Here is a 20,779-nt window from a genome sequence, read left to right as displayed (position 1 = left end):
AAATTCAAAATATTCTCTATTTTCAATCAAGTAAAATCATTTATGTCATTAATCTCCCCAACAATTCTAAATTCAATTCCATTTATGCATTAATCCAAATCAGTATCACCTACGACATATCTTATTATAATCAATACTTCTAAATTATTAAAACAGATCACCAATTCCTAAATTCATATATCTAAATAGAAAAAATAATTTAAAAAGAGCAAACAAAACAATACTCCAAACTTAATCAATTCTTCTCAAAGTCCAATTTGGGCAGAACTTTGAACTGAACTCTTTTCTTTTTTATTTTTTGTATCTCCTTTTAATCACCTTTTCCATTTTATTCTTTCTATTCTTCCTTCTAGGAAGGAAGGACTTCATTAGAAAAATAAAGGGGTTATTGGATCAAACTTTGGACACTTGACAACGTAGTTATGATGGTGGCAATGTCCCAGGGTTATGTGAACATCTTTTGGGATCTTCTGACAAGCAACTGCAGGGATTCACTTAACGACTGTGGCAAGAAAGGTGGTAAAGTGAGGCAGAACTCACTTAACCGTCCTACTCAGGAGATAAAAACATTGGCTTCCACTGGGGTCAGAACAGAAGTTGAGGATTATCTGTCTGACCAGTGCACTCTTTTAGAAGCAGATCAGCAGATCTGGAGTCCATTTTGAAGCTCCACAGAAAATATCTAGGGGGGAAGGCAGGTTGTCCATGACTTACAATGGTTCATTTACTAACCGTTCAAAGTCGCAATGGCCCTGAAAAAAGTGACTTATGCACCCTTTCCACACTTAGGACCTTTGCAGCAGCCTGATGATCGCAGGATCAAAAATTTGCTGCCGTTTCATATTTATGACCATTGCTGTGCGTCCTGAGGTCACACGACCCCCTTTTGTTTCTAACCGATCCAGGCACAGGCATGAAAATGTGCTGCTCAGACATTATACTTTTCCGTCCACACCGAAAAAAAATTAGAGGGAACATTGGTGGTAGACTTTAGGAGAAACCCTTCCACCTTCCACCTCTCACAATACTAGACAATACAGTATCAACAGTAGAGACCTTCAAATTTCTAGGTTCTATCATATCTCAAGACCTAAAATGGTCACCTAACATCAAAAACATCATCAAAAAGGCATAACAAAGAATGTTCTTTCTGCGCCAGCTCAGGAAGCTCAAATTGCCCAAGGAGCTGCTGATACAGTTCTACAAAGGAATCATTGAGTCTGTCATCTGCACCTCTCTAACTGTCTGGTTTGGTGCTGCAACCCAACAGGACCAACACAGACTTCAGAGGATAATCAGAACTGCAGAAAAAACAATTGCTGCCAACCTGCCTTCCATTGAGGACCTGTATACTGCACGAGTCAAAAAGAAGGCAGGGAAAGCCATTTTAAAACACACTTTCAGATCACAGAGAAGGAGGAGAGAAAGGTAGTGCTTTTCAAGACATTTTCTATTTTTTGAATTCAAAGGGTTTGGACAGATATTACTGGCTGGTAAGAAGGAGAAAGGAAAGAAAAGGACAATTTTATTGGCAGTTTGAGTTCAAGCACAGACCACTCACAGATTAGGCTGGGGCGGGACTAGACTGGGAAGAATAAAAAAGAGGGAAAAGCCATTTTAAATCGCACTTTCAGATCACAGAGAAGGAGGAGAGAAAGGTAGTGCTTTTCAAGACATTTTCTATTTTTTGAATTCAAAGGGTTTGGACAGATATTACTGGCTGGTAAGAAGGAGAAAGGAAAGAAAAGGACAATTTTATTGGCAGTTTGAGTTCAAGCACAGACCACTCACAGATTAGGCTGGGGCGGGACTAGACTGGGAAGAATAAAAAAGAGGGAAAAGCCATTTTAAATCGCACTTTCAGATCACAGAGAAGGAGGAGAGAAAGGTAATGCTTTTCAAGACATTTTCTATTTTTTTAATTCAAAGGGCTTGGGCAGATATTACTGGCAGGTAAGAAGGAGAAAGGCAAGACAAGGGTTGACAACCGCAGATAGTAAGACATTACAGAGAGTGATGAGCAGTGCACAAAACATCATGAAAGCACTAGAACTTGCTGCCTTAGAAAAGTGAGAAAAATCCTCAGGGACGATTCACACCTTGGTCAGCACTTCTTTACTCTCTGACCATTGGGTAGAAGATGTAGAAGTCATACAAACGGGCTGAAGAACAGCTTTTATTGGTGAGCTGTCAGACTGCTGAATGCAACATAAGCTACATAACATAAGTATGTAGTATGATAGACTTGCAGAGCTAGCACAATATCTTCATATTGGTGCAATATATTATAATGTGATGGTACACACATATACATATAGAGGATTGCATGCTGTTAGTGTGATTTATTGGGTATGGGATTTTCCTTCTTTCACTGTAAGTTATTAATATGTATTTAGGTTGGGGGGTACGAAGGGATGCTCAGCCAATCTCATTGTACACAGTTGTGGATTGACAATAAAGGTTGAATTGAACAATTGAATTCAAGGCACCACTTAGGAACTGAATCTACAAGAAGTTGCTGGTGAATGTATCCTAGAGAAAATAATGAAATGAAAGGAATACTGTAGTTTGAAACAGCTTCCCTCCCACGCACAAAAAACAGCTGCCCAAAAGTTATTGACAGCCAGAATATATGTTAAACAAATAAAAACCTGCCCATATATTGGCTGGCAACAGATCACATTGTAAAGGATATTTCTTTCTGATAACAGTTCATTTCATTGCAAGCCATAGTACATAAGCTCAATGTGTATTTCAGTTTTCACAATATTAAGAGCCAGAGTTCCAGATCCTAGTTAATGATTTCATGATTTCTTGGTACAGAAAACCACAACAGGCATATCTATAACTATTTAAAATAGCATTTGACATGTAGATAGATACATGTATATGTATTAGAATAATACTTGTCAGACTTTCTTCTGTTCATTCCAAACCAGTTTATAGGTGGACTGTAAATACATCTCATTGATCCAAAATTTAAACTCAGTAAGCCAGAAAAGAATGATAGAAGAAGCTAAAGGTTATATTTGAATATCCATTCTGCCATGTTAAACTTCCAGTAAACTAAGATTGACATTCAAGGATTACTAAACATCATCTGAAAAAGAATTTGTTGTTGAATTAATTGCATATTGAGATCAAAGACACAGAGTTAACATTGTCTGAAACACAGGCATATTAATTTGTTAAAACAAGATACTCCAAATTTATTACAAGTTACAGATGCCTAGCTTTATAATATTCTTTAACTGAGTATAAAAATAAACTAGTATATATTTGAGCTAAATTTTAGAGGATTTACCTGAAGCATATCCTGAGTTCTGTCTGACACTTTCCAGAATGGAGTGGCAAACTCTTCAGACCTACGGAAATAGCACTGTATGTTTCCTGCCTCAAAATGGAAGGAAAATAAAATTCAGCATGATAATTCAAAGTTGCTACAGGATCTTCAAAAATTGAGCTCAGTAGCCATATTACATTCCTGAGGGCGAGAGTTGGTCATCCAAACAATGACAAATCTTATTAGATTTGAAAAGCTACTGAGCCAAACTACTGAGTTAGATAGATGATACTGGCTGTTTTTTAGTTTTATAGTTTATGCAAAGGGATGCTATTAAACAACAAATACCCAATAGAAAATAGCCATGGAAAACAATGGCTTAGTGATTAAAGATGCTAGGCTTGTCAGCTGGAAAGCTGACAGTTCAGGTTCAAGACTCACGTGCTATGAGATAGGATAAGCCATTACTTAACCCAATTCCTGCCCACCTAGAAATTTATTTATTTATTTATTTATTATTTGGATTTGTATGCCGCCCCTCTCTGAAGACTCGGGGCGGCTCACAACAAGTGAAAACAAATTGTAAATAATCCAATTAATTAAAATATTTAAAGATTTAAAAAACCCCATATACTAACAGACACACACACAAGCATACCATGTATAAATTAAACGTGCCATGGGGAAGATGTTTAATTTCCCCATGCCTGATGGCAAAGGTGGGTTTTAAGGAGTTTACGGAAGGCAGGAAGAGTAGGGGCAGTTCTGATCTCCGGGGGGAGTTGGTTCCAGAGAGCCGGTGCCACCACAGAGAAGGCTCTTCCCCTGGGGCCCGCCAACCGACATTGTTTAGTTGACGGGACCCGGAGAAGGCCCACTCTGTGGGACCTAATCGGTCGCTGGGATTCGTGCGGCAGGAGGCGGTCTCGGAGATATTCTGGTCCGTTGCCATGAAGGGCTTTAAAGGTCATAACCAACACTTTGAATTGTGACCGGAAATTGATCGGCAGCCAATGCAGACTGCGGAGTGATGGTGAAACATGGGCATACCTTGGTAAGCCCATGACTGCTCTTGCAGCTGCATTCTGCACGATCTGAAGTTTCCGAACACTTTTCAAAGGTAGCCCCATGTAGAGAGCATTACAGTAGTCGAATCTCGAGGTGATGAGGGCATGAGTGACTGTGAGCAATGAGTCCCGGTGCAGATAGGGCCGCAACTGGTGCACCAGGCGAACCTGGGCAAACGCCCCCCTCGCCACAGCTGAGAGATGGTTTTCTAATGTGAGCTGTGGATCGAGGAGGACGCCCAAGTTGTGGACCCTCTCTGAGGGGGTCAGTAATCCCCCCCCCCAGGGTAATGGACGGACAGATGGAGTTGTCCTTGGGAGGCAAAACCCACAGCCACTCCGTCTTATCCGGGTTGAGCTTGAGTCTGTTGACACCCATCCAGGCCCCAACAGCCTCCAGGCACCGGCACATCACTTCCACCGCTTCGTTGACTGGGCATGGGGTGGAGATGTAAAGCTGGGTATCATCGGCATATTGATGATACCTCACCCCATGTCCTTGGATGATCTCACCCAGCGGTTTCATGTAGATGTTAAATAGCAAGGGGGAGAGGACTGACCCCTGAGGCACCCCACAAGGGAGAGACCTCGGAGCCGACCTCTGACCCCCCACTAACACCGACTGCGACCGGCCAGAGAGGTAGGAGGAGAACCACTGAAGAACAGTGCCTCCCACCCCCAACCCCTCCAACCGGTGCAGAAGGATACCATGGTCGATGGTATCGAAAGCCGCTGAGAGATCGAGGAGCACCAGGACAGAGGATAAACCCCTGTCCCGGGCCCGCCAGAGATCATCCATCAACGCGACCAAAGCGGTTTCCGTGCTGTAACCGGGCCTGAAACCCGACTGCTGGGGACCTAGATAATCAAAAGGCTGCAAATGTGAGTAGATAAATAAGTACCACTTCAGTGGGAAAGTATTAGCATTCCTTGTGTCTCGGTGTGCAGTCATGCTGGCCACATGATCACAGAGAGTGCACAGTGCTGGTTCACTTGGCTAAGAAACAGAGATGAGCACTGCCCCCTATAGTTGGACACAACTGGACAGGTGAAAGCTTTATCTTTAGATAATAGACAAAAAATAGCAGCACATTTTCCATTGTGATTGATGAACTTTATGCTTCTAGACATTTTATTAGTTATTTCTAATGCAGCATTTGTGTAATATAAATCATCATGCATAATTTTCATGCAATTCTGTTTCCTTTTTGTTTGATGTTACTTTACACTTTTTAAATGCAGAGAGAGGAAGGATATGTAAGTTGCAATCCTAAACATGGATTAAAAAAAATATTTGTAGTATTTATCACATTTACAGAATTTGTTATTCTGACATGTTCTTTTTTTATTAATGCATAAAATAATTGGCATAAAACTAGAATGAAAACTTATATTTTAAGCTAACTGAAGATATTTGTTTTGCAATAAGTAGAACTTGGTTGAGTACAGATGATGAGGATGATTTTTAAAATGGTCAAACAAGTTTCCAAAACTGACTTTAATGTTCAGATTAAGTGCGTTGTTCAGTCTTTACCTAAGATGTGTAAATTTTCTGAGCTGGTATAATTTTATATTCATATTCCATAGTGAAGTTGTGATGGCCCTGATCTCTTATACTCCTTCCGGTAAGTTATGCAATACATCTGAGTTGCATGGAATCTATTGGAAATATCAGCCACAAATAGTAGAAGAATATATTCCACAAATGCTTATGTCTATGCAAAGTATATTATATTAGGATAGGTGAAATTTAGTTTCAAATTCTCAACTCAATCTCTGAATTTGCCTGGTGATCTTGGGTCAATCAATATCTCTAAGTCTAATATAACTTGCAAAATTGTTCCTGTGAAGATAAAATAGCAGGAAAAATGGGATAATTATATAAGTTACATCCAGATCTTCAGAGAGATAATGAAATAAATAAATTGATAACTACAAAAACAGTGTTGTTGTAGGCTTTCAGAAGCATATTCTTATTTCTCTTCTGCACTAAAAATCCAATTAGAACATGGGAAAGGTCAAATCTTTATTTCTACTGCTTTTGAGCAAACTGAAAAAGTAGGCAAGCATAATAATACAGTGTTAGAAGTGTAATGCTTCTTTGAATCTGAATTTTAAAAGGAACAAACAAGACTTTTAAGCTAACGAAAGCAAGCCTGTGAGTAACTTTGTTTCCATCACACCAGTACAAGTCCTATCAACACAAATAAAAACAGAGCCAACTATTTTCCAACCAGATTATTTAATTTAGCTGGAGCAAAATAAGAGCTCCCCCTCTTAACTTGCAAACCTAAAAAAGACAATAATGCAGTGAATCCCACTTAAGACAATAATGCAGTGAATCCCACTTAAGACAATAAAATTAGAATAGAAAGACTGCATTTCAGAAGGATTAATATCCAATTAGAACAATATTATATCCCACTGAAGGCAGGAAATGAATATTTCAAATGCCTATATGGATGGCCCAGGGGTTTTGTTATGCTTTGTTTAGGATTACAAGTGGTTGATTAGAATTTTATGAGCAATGCATCAGCAAGCCAAAGCCTTTGCTGAGCGTACTTTCCTGAAAGTAAATCAATACACAGACATCTTTTCCACTCATAGAAATTATTTTTAAAGAAAATGAAAGTAAATTTACAATTTTAGTTGTAGACCTGGGCTATCAAACTCAAATGTGTCACCCTCTGGCTACTCCCACAGCCAGTTTAAAGTCATGATACATCACGTGACACTACCGTGATAACACGAGTTTGACACCCTTGATGTAGACACACAAATCCCAAATTTAGCCAAGGATATTGAGCCTTCTATCCATGAAAATATTTTTTATTTTTAAAATTATATTCTGTCATAAAAAAGTCATGAATTAATCACAAAGTAAAAATGTATCCGTCTCTTTAAAAAAAATTCAGAACAGGAAAAAAACCTTGTGTGTGTATGTGTGTATGCATGAGATTAAATATAATAGAAAATTACTGAATATCCTTAATCCCCAAATTACTTTTAAATTCAGCAAAAATCAGGAATAGCAAGTAATATAATATAAATCATGAATTAAAATTATGAAATTAAAAATTGTAATAAATTATTTTTAAACAAGGAAAATAGATTGCTTTAACATACAAGAGAAAAAGATTAAATTGAATAAAAATATGAGTTAAAATCACTAGAACATTATTTCAATCTACTTGTTTACAAAATCTATACTTCCTTCCCATCATATCTTGTCTGCTGATTGCGAAAAGTATCTTAGAAAATATTTCTGATTTCTGTTTGAATCAGTAGTGGATTCTAAAACCCATTGCTACTGGTTCGCATCGCACTTGTGTGCACACACGATGTTGAGAAGGTGATGGCGTTCCAACTCCAGCGGTCCTTGGAAGAAGCCGATTATCTAGGTCCTCAGCAGTCTGGATTCAGGCCTGGCTACAGCACGGAAACTGCTTTGGTCACGTTGATGGATGATCTCTGGCGGGCCCGGGACAGGGGCTTGTCTTCTGTCCTGGTGCTTCTTGACCTCTCAGCTGCTTTCGATACCATCGACCATGGTATCCTTCTGCGCCGGCTGGAGGGGTTGGGAGTGGGAGGCACTGTTCTTCAGTGGTTGTCCTCCTACCTCTCCGGTCGGTTGCGGTCGGTGTTAGTGGGGGGTCAGAGGTCGACCTCTAGGTTTCTTCCTTGCGGGGTGCCTCAGGGGTCGGTCCTCTCCCCCCTGCTATTTAATATCTACATGAAACCGTTGAGTGAGATCATCCAAGGGCATGGGGTGAGGTATCATCAATATGCTGATGATACCCAGTTATACATCTCCATCCCATGTCCAGTCAGCGAAGCAGTGGAAGTGATGTGCCGGTGCCTGGAGGCTGTTGGGGCCTGGATGGGTGTCAACAAACTCAAACTCAACCCAGACAAGACGGAGTGGCTGTGGGTCTTGCCTCCCAAGGACAATTCCATCTGTCCATCCATTACCCTGGGGGGAGAGTCATTGACCCCCTCAGAGAGGGTTCGCAACTTGGGCGTCCTCCTCGATCCACAGCTCACATTAGAGAAACATCTTTCAGCTGTGGCGAGGGGGGCGTTCGGCCAGGTTTGCCTGGTGCATCAGTTGCGACCCTATTTGGACCGGGAGTCACTGCTCACAGTCACTCATGCCCTCATCACCTCGAAGCTCGACTACTGTAACGGTCTCTACATGGGGCTACCCTTGAAAAGTGTTCGGAAACTTCAGATCGTGCAGAATGCAGCTGCGAGGGCAATCATGGGCTTCTCTAAATATGCCCATGTCACACCAACACTCCGCAGTCTGCATTGGTTGCCGATCAGTTTCCGGTCACAATTCAAAGTGTTGGTTATGACCTATAAAGCCCTTCATGGCACCGGGCCAGATTACCTCAGGAACAGCCTTCTGCTGCACGAATCCCAGCAACCAGTTAGGTCCCACAGAGTGGGTCTTCTCCGGGTCCCGTCAACTAAACAATGTCGCTTGGCGGGACCCAGGGGAAGAGCCTTCTCTGTGGTGGCCCCGGCTCTCTGGAACCAACTCCCCCCAGAGATCAGAATTGCCCCCACCCTCCTTGCCTTTCGTAAGCTACTTAAAACCCACCTCTGCCACCAGGCATGGGGTAATTAAGATTTCTTCTCCCCCTAGGCCGTTACAATGGTATGCATGGTATGTTTGTATGTGTGTTTGGTTTTGTATATTAAGGGGTTTTAATTTGCTTTTAGTATTGGATTATTATTGTATACTGTCTATGATTGCTGTTAGCCGCCCTGAGTTTTCGGAGAGGGGCGGCATATAAATCCAATAAAACCTGAAACTTAAACTTGAAACTTCTGCACATGCACAGTAGCATCCCGGATAATTGAGCAGAGCCTTCCACCACCAGTGCTACTGGTTCTTAGAACCAGGCCAAACCATGAGCAACCCATCACTGGTTTCAATCCCTCCATTAATTTCTATGTTTTTCTTTTCAGCAAGATTCATCTGATTACAATATCAAAATATTTTTTCTTTTTTTCTTTTCCTCCATGAGAGAATTAAATTGGTTCCATGACCCACATTCTTAGTGAGCTAGAATTCGATGGCCTTTTGTACGGGCTGTCTCAAACCTGCACATTCTGATATTGATTCAAGCTGACAGGGGCCTAATACTTTGCTAAGTGGACGAGACATGCCATTAATGATACAGCCTGTGATCTGCCATGCAGCAGAGAGCAGGTGAATATTATTCCTTTGATCAGGGTTGCAGCCGGATCACTCCTTTCCTACTTAGTTGCACCAGTTCAGCTGGAGATGGGCAGGAAGGCTAGTGACTAAAAGATAAATACTCATATTTAGTTTAGGCTGAAGTCTCTAGGGATTAATGCAACTGTCAGAATCTATTACGGAGTAGCAGAGAAGAAGTGCAAAGCTCCTGCTCTTCTGAGTCACAGTAAAACAAAGTCAAGCCAACTAGTTATCACTGGACTGCAAATCCACAGAAATATTGCAATTAGGTTATAGGAAAGTCAGCAGTCAGTATGAAATGAGAGGAATGCTAGTGGCCCAAAGTAATTTGGCTTCTTGAAACGTGCTTCTACTTCCATTTCTCCTATTTTATTAACATTCCATGATGCACCCTGCTGGCTTTCACAGAAGGTAAGCACTTAGCTGTAATGAAATTTGATTCCTCTTTGCCTCTGCACCAGGAGGCTTTGTAAAAGCCAGGAAGGCAGTTTTTAAAAATGGAATTGACAGAACAACATTGGAATCTACTCCTGTGCAGAAGAGGAAAGAACTGAAAGCTGATGAAGTTGAGCACTTTATTGTCCCAATTTGAAGTGTGGTAAAGAGATGCTCTTGACACCAAAGAAAATTAGCCATCAATTTTATCACCCTACAAAGACAGATTGTTTTCCCATTTATACTAAATAAAAAAACACAAAAGGGTCTCAGTGTGATAATAACAATGAAATGAAAGCCATATTTCTACATTGACACAGGTTCATTTGGCTGGATGTATATGGAAACAAGCCTTCTAATATTGTGTATGATAGATTATAAGAGAGAAAGGAGGGTGAGAGAAGAAATGTTTGGAATACCATCAGAACAACATCACTAAATAGTAAAATCAGTATTTTGAGACAGCATTACTGTAAACAACAAAATGTATCCAAATAGTTAGTATGCAATGGAGAAACAGTTTAGGTATTGGACTTTTCAGACACAATGTACTGCCCTAACAACACACTTCATTATGTTCTTTGAAAGCTGGCATTTCCAGAGTAAGGATGGTACCATATGGCTGTTTTCTTATCCAAATACTGACTGTTTTTCCATTGATGAATACATTGGAATTTTGAAAACATATGGTGGATGAACTTGAAAATTTCCTGTTGTGACACCGTTCACATAGATAAATGGATACTATCGGTGTATAACTAAATAAAATAGTCAAATAGTCAAGATGGCGATAGGGACAGCTGCCTAGAAGGTAGTGGGGAATCCAAGTTGTAAAAAAACCTTTGAAATCTTAATGTTAGAGTTGTTATTCTGGTGTTAGAGTTAGAACAAGTTGTTCAGACTAGAACTACCTATAAACTGACCTAATAATATCCAGAACCAACTAAACAAGCAGAAACCATCCAGCCACGAGGAATCCAAAACCTACCGGACAAAGGCAGGACAACTCAGGACAACTGACCGTAAGTGATTGAACTCTGCTGCCCATTAAACCCATAAAGCCTCAATCTGCCCCAGCGTACCTCTGGATCACAAGCCCACCTAATCAACCCCAGCGTTCCCCAGGACCTCCAGCCCCAGCAAACCCACCCCAGTGGACCCCAGGACCATCCTCAGCAAACTCAGCAAACTCCAGCAGCCGAATCCCCAGCAGAGACTAACTTACCTGGTCCCCATCTGAGCTGCCATACGAGGCATGGAACTGCAACGTAGTCTGCCAGAACTCAGCCTGCCTGTTCTCATCCTTGGTGCCATACGAGGTTTGTAAACAGCAGGGGAGCCATCCTGAATCCCCCTGCCTGCCTGGAAATATCCCCTGCTGAGAGCTCTGTCCATTTGAAGCTTGGAACTAGGAAGAAATTGCCTGACCTTGGAGTCCCAGCTGAGCAGTGGAAGATTCTGGAAAAACCCAGTATAGCTGCTAGCGAAAGGACTCCAACCTGAGGACTCTCAAAATCAGAGGGAATAGGCTAAAACAGCTGTTTTCCCCAACCTCATTGCTTTGAATCCTCTGAAGCCACCCTGACTCCCCCCACCCAGCCAGCCTGAAAGAAAGAAATTAACATTACAAGGAAGAAGAATTTCCTCCTTGGCAACCAGCCTGAAAGAAACAATAAGGAAGGTGTGATCCCTAGGAGAGTTTGTTGATACAGCTAATTCCTCCCTGTAGCCACAACTTTGAACCTCCATCACATACTTTTTTACATGCTGCCATTACTGAGGACACAAAGCTCCAACCCATGTGATCCCCCATCATCTTTCCTCAGATCTACATAGCATCTCAAGGGCTAGCCAAATTCTAAAGCCTCCGGTAACTAAAGCCACTCCACTCAGTATACTGTACTATAAAACAATAAAACAATCAAACTACAAACCCCTGAGGCCAACTATGCCAGTGAAGAAGAAAGCACAGAATCTTCATTCAAAAGATTCAAACAACATTCTATGTTGCAACATATGCAAAGACACTATAAACGATCTTGATAAATACATCAAATGTCAATCCTTCAAAATTCCTACACACCAGTCTTGCCTAAACATAACTAATCCAGTAGCCAGCTTTCTTCAAGCAAACTCTTCATTTCTTTATATGTGCTCATCCTGCACCCCCAAGCTAAATATACTCAGCAGTTTGTCTGAGGAGATTAACATTTTAAAAGAAGCCATCAAAACCCAACAAGGATTCATAGAAAGTATTGAATCAAGACTTTCATCCATGGAGAAAAATATCCAAACACTGATTAATCCAAATCCACCCAACAAAATACAACTCACCACTTCACCACCTCAATCTCAACCACTTTCAATACTCCAAAACCCCACTAAATCTACCACTGATATCCCTATCCTAGTCAAGGATGCCATGGAACGTGAACAACAATGCCAGAATGCTATCCTCTTTGGTCTTGAAGAAAGCCATGAATCAGATATAACAAAAATAAGAAACATAATCCACCTCCATCACTCACATGCACAAACAATCGCCCAAGAAGACATTTTGGAAGTTACCAGAATTGGACCTGAGCACAAGTATAATGATGGCTCAATAGCACCCCGATTCTGCAAAGTGGTATGCAAAAATGAACAAATAAAACATCAATTCATCAAGACCATTAACCACATTACCAGAAATAACAAGTCTTTCAACAAACTCAGATCCAGACCAGATCTTTCCCTCCTGCAACGTATTCGCTCTCGCAAACTACGGGCAGAACTCAAGAGACGCTATGAACTTGGTGAAACAAACCTTTACCTAGGTTACCGCACGGAATGCATCAAAACCAAAACCCATAATCCTCCCTACATCTTCCGGTCTAACTTCTCCCAACCTACCATCTCACAACATCAAACTGACACCTGCAAGACCACCATCCCACAACAACAAATGGACATCCCTACCACCTCAAACAAAGAATAGGAAAGCATGCCCCTTACTTCCTCTAACCACCCCAAAACCAATCCCAAACACAAGACCAGTCTCAAATGTAAACTATTAAATGCTAGAAGTTTAGTCAACGATGTCTGAATTCCTCCTTCTACTTGACACTTCAAACTTCGATATAATTTTTATATGCGAAACATGGCTAAATGCTTCCTACCCAGACTCCATTATCACATCAAAAAACTACCGTGAATCCCCCAGAGGAGGCGGAGTAGCTATATTCTATAAAAAATCGCTAAACTTAAAAATCGTCAAAGTTGCACAGGATCTATCGGTACCCGAAACTATTGTCTGTGATTTATCCCTAAATACAATTTGCTTTTTACTCTGCTATAGAGCCCTGGACTACGACTTCGAACATGCTAACCAATTATCCACATTACTAATGTGGGCAACCAACTGCCTATACCCCATTATCTTCCTTGGAGACCTCAACCTACCACACATTAACTGGTCCTTAAATAAATGCAGCATGAAACCCATCCATTCAACTATATATAATACCATCACCTATCTGGAACTCAACCAACTAGTAACTAACAATACCAGACTTGATAACTGGCTGGATCTCAACTTCTGCAACAGCAAAAGTTCAATATATGGCTTACAAATAACAGAACCATTTTCCAATAGCGACCACAACATGATAAACTTCAGTCTCAACCTAAGCCATACTATGATCCACCAAAATAATACAACACTGAAATTCAATTTCAAAAAAGCGAACTACTAACTCATTGAAGCCCACCTCTCAACATTAAACTGGAAAACTCTATTCTCTGAATGCTACACTACTGATGACCACTACAACACATTCCTACTCGAAATGAAAATTATCATCAGACTTCATGTACCTCTAACATGTACCATAAACAAAAAAAATAACCTCCCCATCTCAATAAGAAAATTACAAACAAGAAAAAAATCTCTCTGGAGGAAAAACAAAAAAGGACAAGTTTCCAATTTCAAAAGCCGATATAAAAGCATTTGCAATCAAATAAAAGCAGAATGCCTGAACTACTACAGCAAACAAGAGGAAAACCTCCTACGCAACAAATCTAATAGAGCTTTCTACAACTTTGTCAACAATAAACTCAAAAACTCTAGACCTATCCTACCTCTCAAAGGACCCAACAACAAAGAATACCACGATGACTCATCCAAAGCCAACCTCCTCAACTTTTTCTTTGGCTCTGTCTTTGTTAACAGCAATGGCTCATTCCCCAATTTCACCAATCGCACCTCAAACTCCCTCAACGACCTAACCCAAGTAGACTTCACTGAAGACCAAGTTGAAAAAGCATTACATGACCTTAAACCTTCTCTATCAGTCGGACAGATGGTCTTTGTGCTTACTTCCTAAAAAAGCTCTCTTCTGCCATAGCTAAACCACTAAGCATAATTTTCGAAAAATCCTTCAGAACCAGCACACTTCCTAAGCTATGGTCCAAAGCAATGGTCATCCCCATCTTCAAAAAAGGAGACCCATCTCTTGTCGATAACTATAGACCAATTTCACTATGCTGCGTCCCTTGCAAAGTCATGGAATCAATTATAAACCAATCAATTACTCTCCATCTAGAGACTAATAATTTGCTCTCAAACAAAAAATTTGGTTTCAGAAAAAAACTATCCTGCAACCTGCAGCTCCTCCACTGCAAAAATATATGGACAACTCATCTAGATCAAGGGAAATCTATAGATGCAATTTATATTGACTTCTGCAAAGCCTTTGATTCAGTGATCCATGACAAACTACTCCTAAAACTCAAATCCTATGGCATCTCAGGATCCCTCCACAGCTAGATTACAGCATCAAACAGACAACAAGTGGTCAAAATAAGAAGCACCATATCCACCTCCGTCCCAGTTAAAAGCGGTGTTCCCCAAGGTAGTGTACTGGGACCAAGGCTCTTCATTCTCTACATCAATTACCTTTGCGATTACATCACAAGCAACTGTGTCCTCAAAGACCTGAACTCTGTTTCTGAGTGGTCTAACACATGGCAACTCCAAATCCCAACTAGCAAATGCTCTGTCCTACACATTGGGAAAAAGAATCTGAACTCCAATTATGAACTGAATAATCAAATTATCACAGATAATCCCCACTCGGTTAAAGACCTCAGTATACTAACAGCAAAAGATTTAAGTGCCAAAGCCCATTGCAACAACATAGCCAAGAAGGCTTCAAAAGTTGTAAACCTAATCCTACGTAGCTTCTGCTCTGGCAATCTCACACTCCTTACCAGAGCTTACAAAACTTTTGCCAGACCCATCCTCGAATACAGCTCATCCGTTTGGAACCCATATCGCATCTCAGACATCAACACCCTTGAAAATGTCCAAAGATACTTCACCAGAAGAGCCTTTCACTCCTCCACTCGAAACAGAATACCCTGGGCCTAGAAAGCCTAGAACTAAGACTCCTTAAACAAGATCTAAGTATTGCCCACAAGATCATATGCTGCAACGTCCTGCCTGTCGGTGACTACTTCAGCTTCAACCACAACGACACTAGAGCACACAACAGATTTAAACTTAATATTAACCGCTCCAAACTTGACTGTAAAAAATATGACTTCAGTAACCGAGTTGTCGAAGTGTGGAACTCATTACCGGACTCCATAGTGTCATCCCCAAACCCCCAACAATTTACCCTTAGATTATCTATGGTTGACCTATCCAGATTCCTAAGAGGTCAGTAAGGGGCGAGTACAAGGGCACTAGAGTGCCTTCTGTCCCCTGTCCTATTGCTCACCTATATTTCCTATACCTTTCTTCTATTCCTATATCTCTTCTTCTATTCTTTCATTGATATGTTCTATTACTATATCTTCTTTTCTATTCTTTCTTAGATATATTTTACTATGAGTAACTCCTTTATCACCTTCATTATGTATTTTACTATGGATACTGTAGCCTAGAGGATAATTCTCTGCCTTACAAGGCAAAGGTTGCAGGTTCAAGTCCCAGTGGGTATGGCTAGCTGATGAGGCCAAAATAAGGCCGAAATTGATCTATCCTAGTCTCCTTTAATTTTCAAATTCAACAAAAAAACATGTGACATATGTTTTCGTAGATTTTCACGGGTATATGTATGTAGATTGTTCTGAGTTCGGGTTTTGCCCCGTGTAATATTTTGAGTGTCTATGCGACGTTTCAGTGAAATCACATTCACCATCATCAGGCTGAAGTTGTAAGCTTCATGCTGCTGTAAATATAGTTTGTTTGCAACTACCATTTGTCCTTATAAATAGTGGTGGGGGTGGAGATTTGGTTTGAATGTAGCAAACAGATTGGGTGGCTATGTTTTAATGATTTGATTGGTTGGTGGAATCACATTTATTTGAAGGATTGGCATGGTGATGATTATGATATGTTTTTTTTTTTGTTTAAGACTGGTTTCCAAAGTCAATTTCATGCCCTGTTTTTTTAATGTGCTGGACAAGGGAGGAAGTTTTTTATTCTTTTTTGACTGCATTCTTATGTTCTGCAATGCGTGCGTTTATTCTTCGATTAGTTTGTCCAATGTATATGGCTGCAAATGTTTTGTAAGGGATTTCATAGATTCCTTGGTTTTCGAGTTGGATTTTATCTTTTGGGTTTCTTAGGATGTTTGATATTTTTTGGTTAGTGACAAATGAAGTTTTGATATTATGTTTGTGTAGAATTTTACTAATTTTGTCTGTGGTGCCTTTGATGTAAGGGAGGAGGGTGATCCTGTTCTTGGTCTTGATTTTGGGGGGGATGTCTCCTTTTTGATTAGGTTTGTAATTGTTTTTCTTTGGAATCCATTAGAAATTAATACATATTTGAGTTTGTTCAATTCAGTTTTTAAGTGCTCATGGTCAGCTAGGCGTTTGGTTCTGGTGATGAGAGTTTTGGCTACTGAGGTGATCTGTGCAGGGTGGTGGTGGGAGTGTGCATTTAAATAACAGTTGGTGTGGGTTTTCTTTTGGTAGATGGTGTGTCCTAGGGTGCCATTGGGTTTTTTATAGATTAGGACATCCAGAAAGGGAAGTTGATCATTGGCTTCTGTTTCCATAGTGAATTGTATTTTGGGGTGTAGGCTATTGAGATGTGTGAGGAAATTGTCCAGTTTTTCTTTTCCATGTGGCCAAATTACAAAAGTGTCATCTACATATCTCAGCCAAAGTTTGGGTTTGTGTTTAGATTGCTCCAATGCATTGTTTTCCAAATATTCCATGTAGAGGTTTGCGATAACAGGTGAGAGGGGTGATCCCATGGGGGCTCCTTCTTCTTTCCAAAACAGAAAACGTATATAAAAGAATAATCATGGAGACCATAGAGATAGAAAAACACCCCCTCAGCATGAACAAACGAGATGACACGTCCCGCCTACCAGAGATTTGGAAACCAGCCTTAAACAAAAAAAAATCCCATATCATAATCATCACCATGTCAATCCTTCAACTAAATGTGATTCCACCAACCAATCAAATCATTAAAACATAGCCACCCAATCTATTTGCTACATTCAAACCAAATCTCCACCCCCACCACTATTTATAAGGAACAAATGGCAGTTGCAAACAAACTATATTTACAGCAGCACGAAGCTTACAACTTCAGCCTGATGATGGTGAATGTGATTTCACCAAAACGTCGCATAGACACTCAAAATATTACACGGGGCAAAACCCGAACTCAGAACAATCTACATATATATATATATATATATGTATGTATGTATGTATGTATGTATTTGTTTTCGTCGAAACGTCGCCAGAAATTTCCAAATCCTACACGGGAAGAAACCCGAATATACCAAGACCGTCATATGTATGTGTATATATATATGTATGTATGTGTGTGTGTGTGTGTGTGTGTGTGTGTGTATACAGTGATCCCCTGGGTATTGCGACCCCGATCATTGCGAAATGGCTATATGGCGATTTTGCAACCCGGAAGTAAAAACACCATCTGCGCATGCGTGCCCTTTTTTCTATGGGCACGCATGCGTAGATGGCGCCGGACAGATCAGCTGCTGGGCGGCTTCCCTAGGTCTTCCCCCTCTTGCTGGCGGGAGGGCGAGCGGCGGGCATCAGCGAGGAGTTTCGCCACCGCCCACGCAAACTCCTCGCTGCCGCCCGCCCACGCCGTTCATTCTCGCCGCTTCCCAGCTGAGTCCTGAAGCGAATTGGCTTCAGGACTCAGCTGGGAAGTGGTGTGAGCGAGCGCGAGCGAATGGCTTGTCCGCCACCCGCCCGCCCTTCGCCCGCCCACGCCGTTCATTCTCGCCGCTTCCCAGCTGAGTCCTGAAGCGAATTCGCTTCAGGACTCAGCTGGGAAGCGGCGCGAGCGAGCGCGAGCGAACGGCTTGTCCGCCGCCCGCTCGCGCATCGCCCGCCCACGCCGTTCATTCTCGCCGCTTCCCAGCTGAGTCCTGAAGCGAATTCACTTCAGGACTCAGCTGGGAAGCGGCGCAAGCGAGCGCGAGCGAACGGCTTGTCCGCCGCCCGCTCGCGCATCGCCCGCCTACGCCGTTCATTCTCGCCGCTTCCCAGCTGAGTCCTGAAGCGAATTCGCTTCAGGACTCAGCTGGGAAGAGGCGCGAGCGAGCGCGAGCGAACGGCTTGTCCGCCGCCCGCTCGCGCATCGCCCGCCCACGCCGTTCATTCTCGCCGCTTCCCAGCTGAGTCCTGAAGCGAATTCGCTTCAGGACTCAGCTGGGAAGCGGCGCGAGCGTGCGCGAGCGAACGGCTTGTCCGCCGCCCGCTCGCGCATTGCCCGCCCACGCCGTTCATTCTCGCCGCTTCCCAGCTGAGTCCTGAAGCGAATTCGCTTCAGGACTCAGCTGGGAAGCGGCGCGAGCGAGCGGCGTGGGCGGGCGAAGGGCGGGCGAGCGGCAGCGAGGAGTTTGCGTGGGCGGTGGGGAAACCCCAGCGCCGCTTCCCAGCTGAGTCCCCTTCCCAGGAACCCCAATCTTCAGCTCCTCGCTAGCGCTGCGGAAGTAAAAACACCATCTGCTCATGCGGAGATGGTGTTTTTACTTCCGCAGCGCTACTTCGCGAAAACCCGATTATTGCTAGGGGTCCTGGAATGGAACCCTCGCAATGATCGGGGGATCACTGTATATATATGACGGTCTTGGTATATTCGGGTTTCTTCCCGTGTAGGATTTGGAAATTTCTGGCGACGTTTCGACGAGGCCCCACTCGTCATCTTCAGGCTGGTGTTTTTGTCCTTGTTCTAGGGCGAACACTGCGAGACCTGAGCTGCCTTCCTTCTATAAATACTTCCTTCTATAAATAAATATAAAAACAAATACAACCCCCCGAAGCACATCTGCCTGATGAATACATACTTCATCCACAATGGAGAAAGATACACACAGATAGAAGGAGCCCCCATGGGATCACCCCTGTCGGCGCGCGCTCTCCCCATCCCCCTGTCAGCCAGCCTGGAACATTCAAAGTAAGAGCGAAGGGTTTTCTTATTTTATATGTTCCGGGCGGGCTGGCAGGGAGATGGGAAGAGCACGCAACGGCTGCCCCCCACCCGCCCGCCCGATCCGCCTCTCTTTCTCCTCCGCTGCAAGAGAGGCAGGGCAGGCGTTCTCCGGAGGCTGGCAAAAGTGATTTACAATGTGGGGCGCACGTGCCGGGGCGTGCTCTCCCCATCCCCCTGCCAGCCCGCCCGGAACATTCAAAGTAAGAGCGAAGGGTTTTCTTATTTTGAATGTTCCGGGCGGGCTGGCAGGGAGATGGGGAGAGTGCACGCCGGTCCGTGCACTTGACATTGTAAATCACTTTCGCCAGCCTCCGGAGAATGAGAGTGAGAGCGACAGAGCAAGATAGAGAGAAAGTGAGAAAGAGAGAGAGAGAGAGGGTGGAGAGAAAGAGACAGCAAGAGAGAGAGAATGAGAGAAAGAGTGAGAGAAAGAAAACAAGAGAGAGAAAGTGAGAAAAAGAGAGAGAGCAAGAGAGGGAGAGAGAGAGAGAGAGAGAAGGAAAGAAAGAAAGAAAGAAAGAGAGAGAGAGAGAGAGATGAGAGAGGAAGGGAGTGTGAGAGAGGAAGAAAGCAAGATAGAGAGAGAAAGAAAGAGAGAGAGAGAGAAAGAAAGAGAGAGATGAGAGAGGAAGGAAGAGAGTGAGAGAGTGGAAGAAAGCAAGAGAAAGAAAGAGAGAGAGAAAGAAAGAGAGAGATGAGAGAGGAAGGAAGAGAATGTGAGAGAGAGAGAAAGAAAGCAAGATAGAGAAAGAGAGAGAGAAAGCGTTGAGAGAGGAAGGAAGAGAGTGAGAGAGAGGAAGAAAGCAAGATAGAGAAAGAGAGAGAAAGAAAGAAAGAAATGAGAGAGGAAGGAAGAGAGTGAGAGAGAGGAAGAAAGCAAGATAGAGAAAGAGAGAGAGAGAGAAAGAAACAAAGAAAGAGACGAGAGAGGAAGGGAGTGAGACAGAGGAAGAAAGCAAGGGAGAGAAAGAGAGAGAAAGAAAGAAAGAAAGATGAGCGAGGAAGGAAGAGAGTGAGAGAGAGGAAGAAAGAGAGAGAAAGAGAAATGATAGAAAAAAGGGGAGAAAAAAGAGAAATGAGAAAATGATTGAGGCAGAGAATGACAGGAAAGAGAGAGAAACAGAGAGAGAAGTGACTCTTGATTTAAAGCATATGGTAAAAGCACTTAAATAATAACAGAGAAAAAAACCCAGCCCTCACCTGTTTTTATTAATAGTTTTGCTGGTTGTTTTAGTTTTAATAGTAATGGATTTTGGTTTTTTTAAATTATTAATTTCTTTTAATAA

At 42.2% G+C, this 20,779-nt stretch overlaps 1 protein-coding gene across 10 annotated transcripts in view; it reads right to left on the bottom strand.

Moving 5' to 3' along the window:
* Positions 1 to 20,779, bottom strand: part of LOC139170349 (polypeptide N-acetylgalactosaminyltransferase-like 6) — a 306,275-nt gene that overhangs the window by 131,667 nt on the left and 153,829 nt on the right. For 6 of the 10 annotated variants that reach the window (XM_070757439.1, XM_070757437.1, XM_070757438.1 and 3 more), the window contains one exon: positions 3,305 to 3,394. The exons of 2 other annotated variants lie outside the window; for them this stretch is intronic. In XM_070757439.1, the coding sequence (XP_070613540.1) occupies positions 3,305 to 3,394 (90 nt within the window). Of the gene's footprint in view, positions 1 to 3,304; positions 3,395 to 11,240; positions 11,585 to 20,779 lie in introns of those variants that run through there. 2 more of the 10 variants (XM_070757444.1, XM_070757445.1) reach the window with 2 other exon arrangements.

Source organism: Erythrolamprus reginae, chromosome 7 (genome assembly GCF_031021105.1).
Source record: "Erythrolamprus reginae isolate rEryReg1 chromosome 7, rEryReg1.hap1, whole genome shotgun sequence".
Lineage (NCBI taxonomy): Eukaryota > Metazoa > Chordata > Lepidosauria > Squamata > Dipsadidae > Erythrolamprus > Erythrolamprus reginae.
This window is presented reverse-complemented; position numbering and strand designations above follow the sequence as displayed.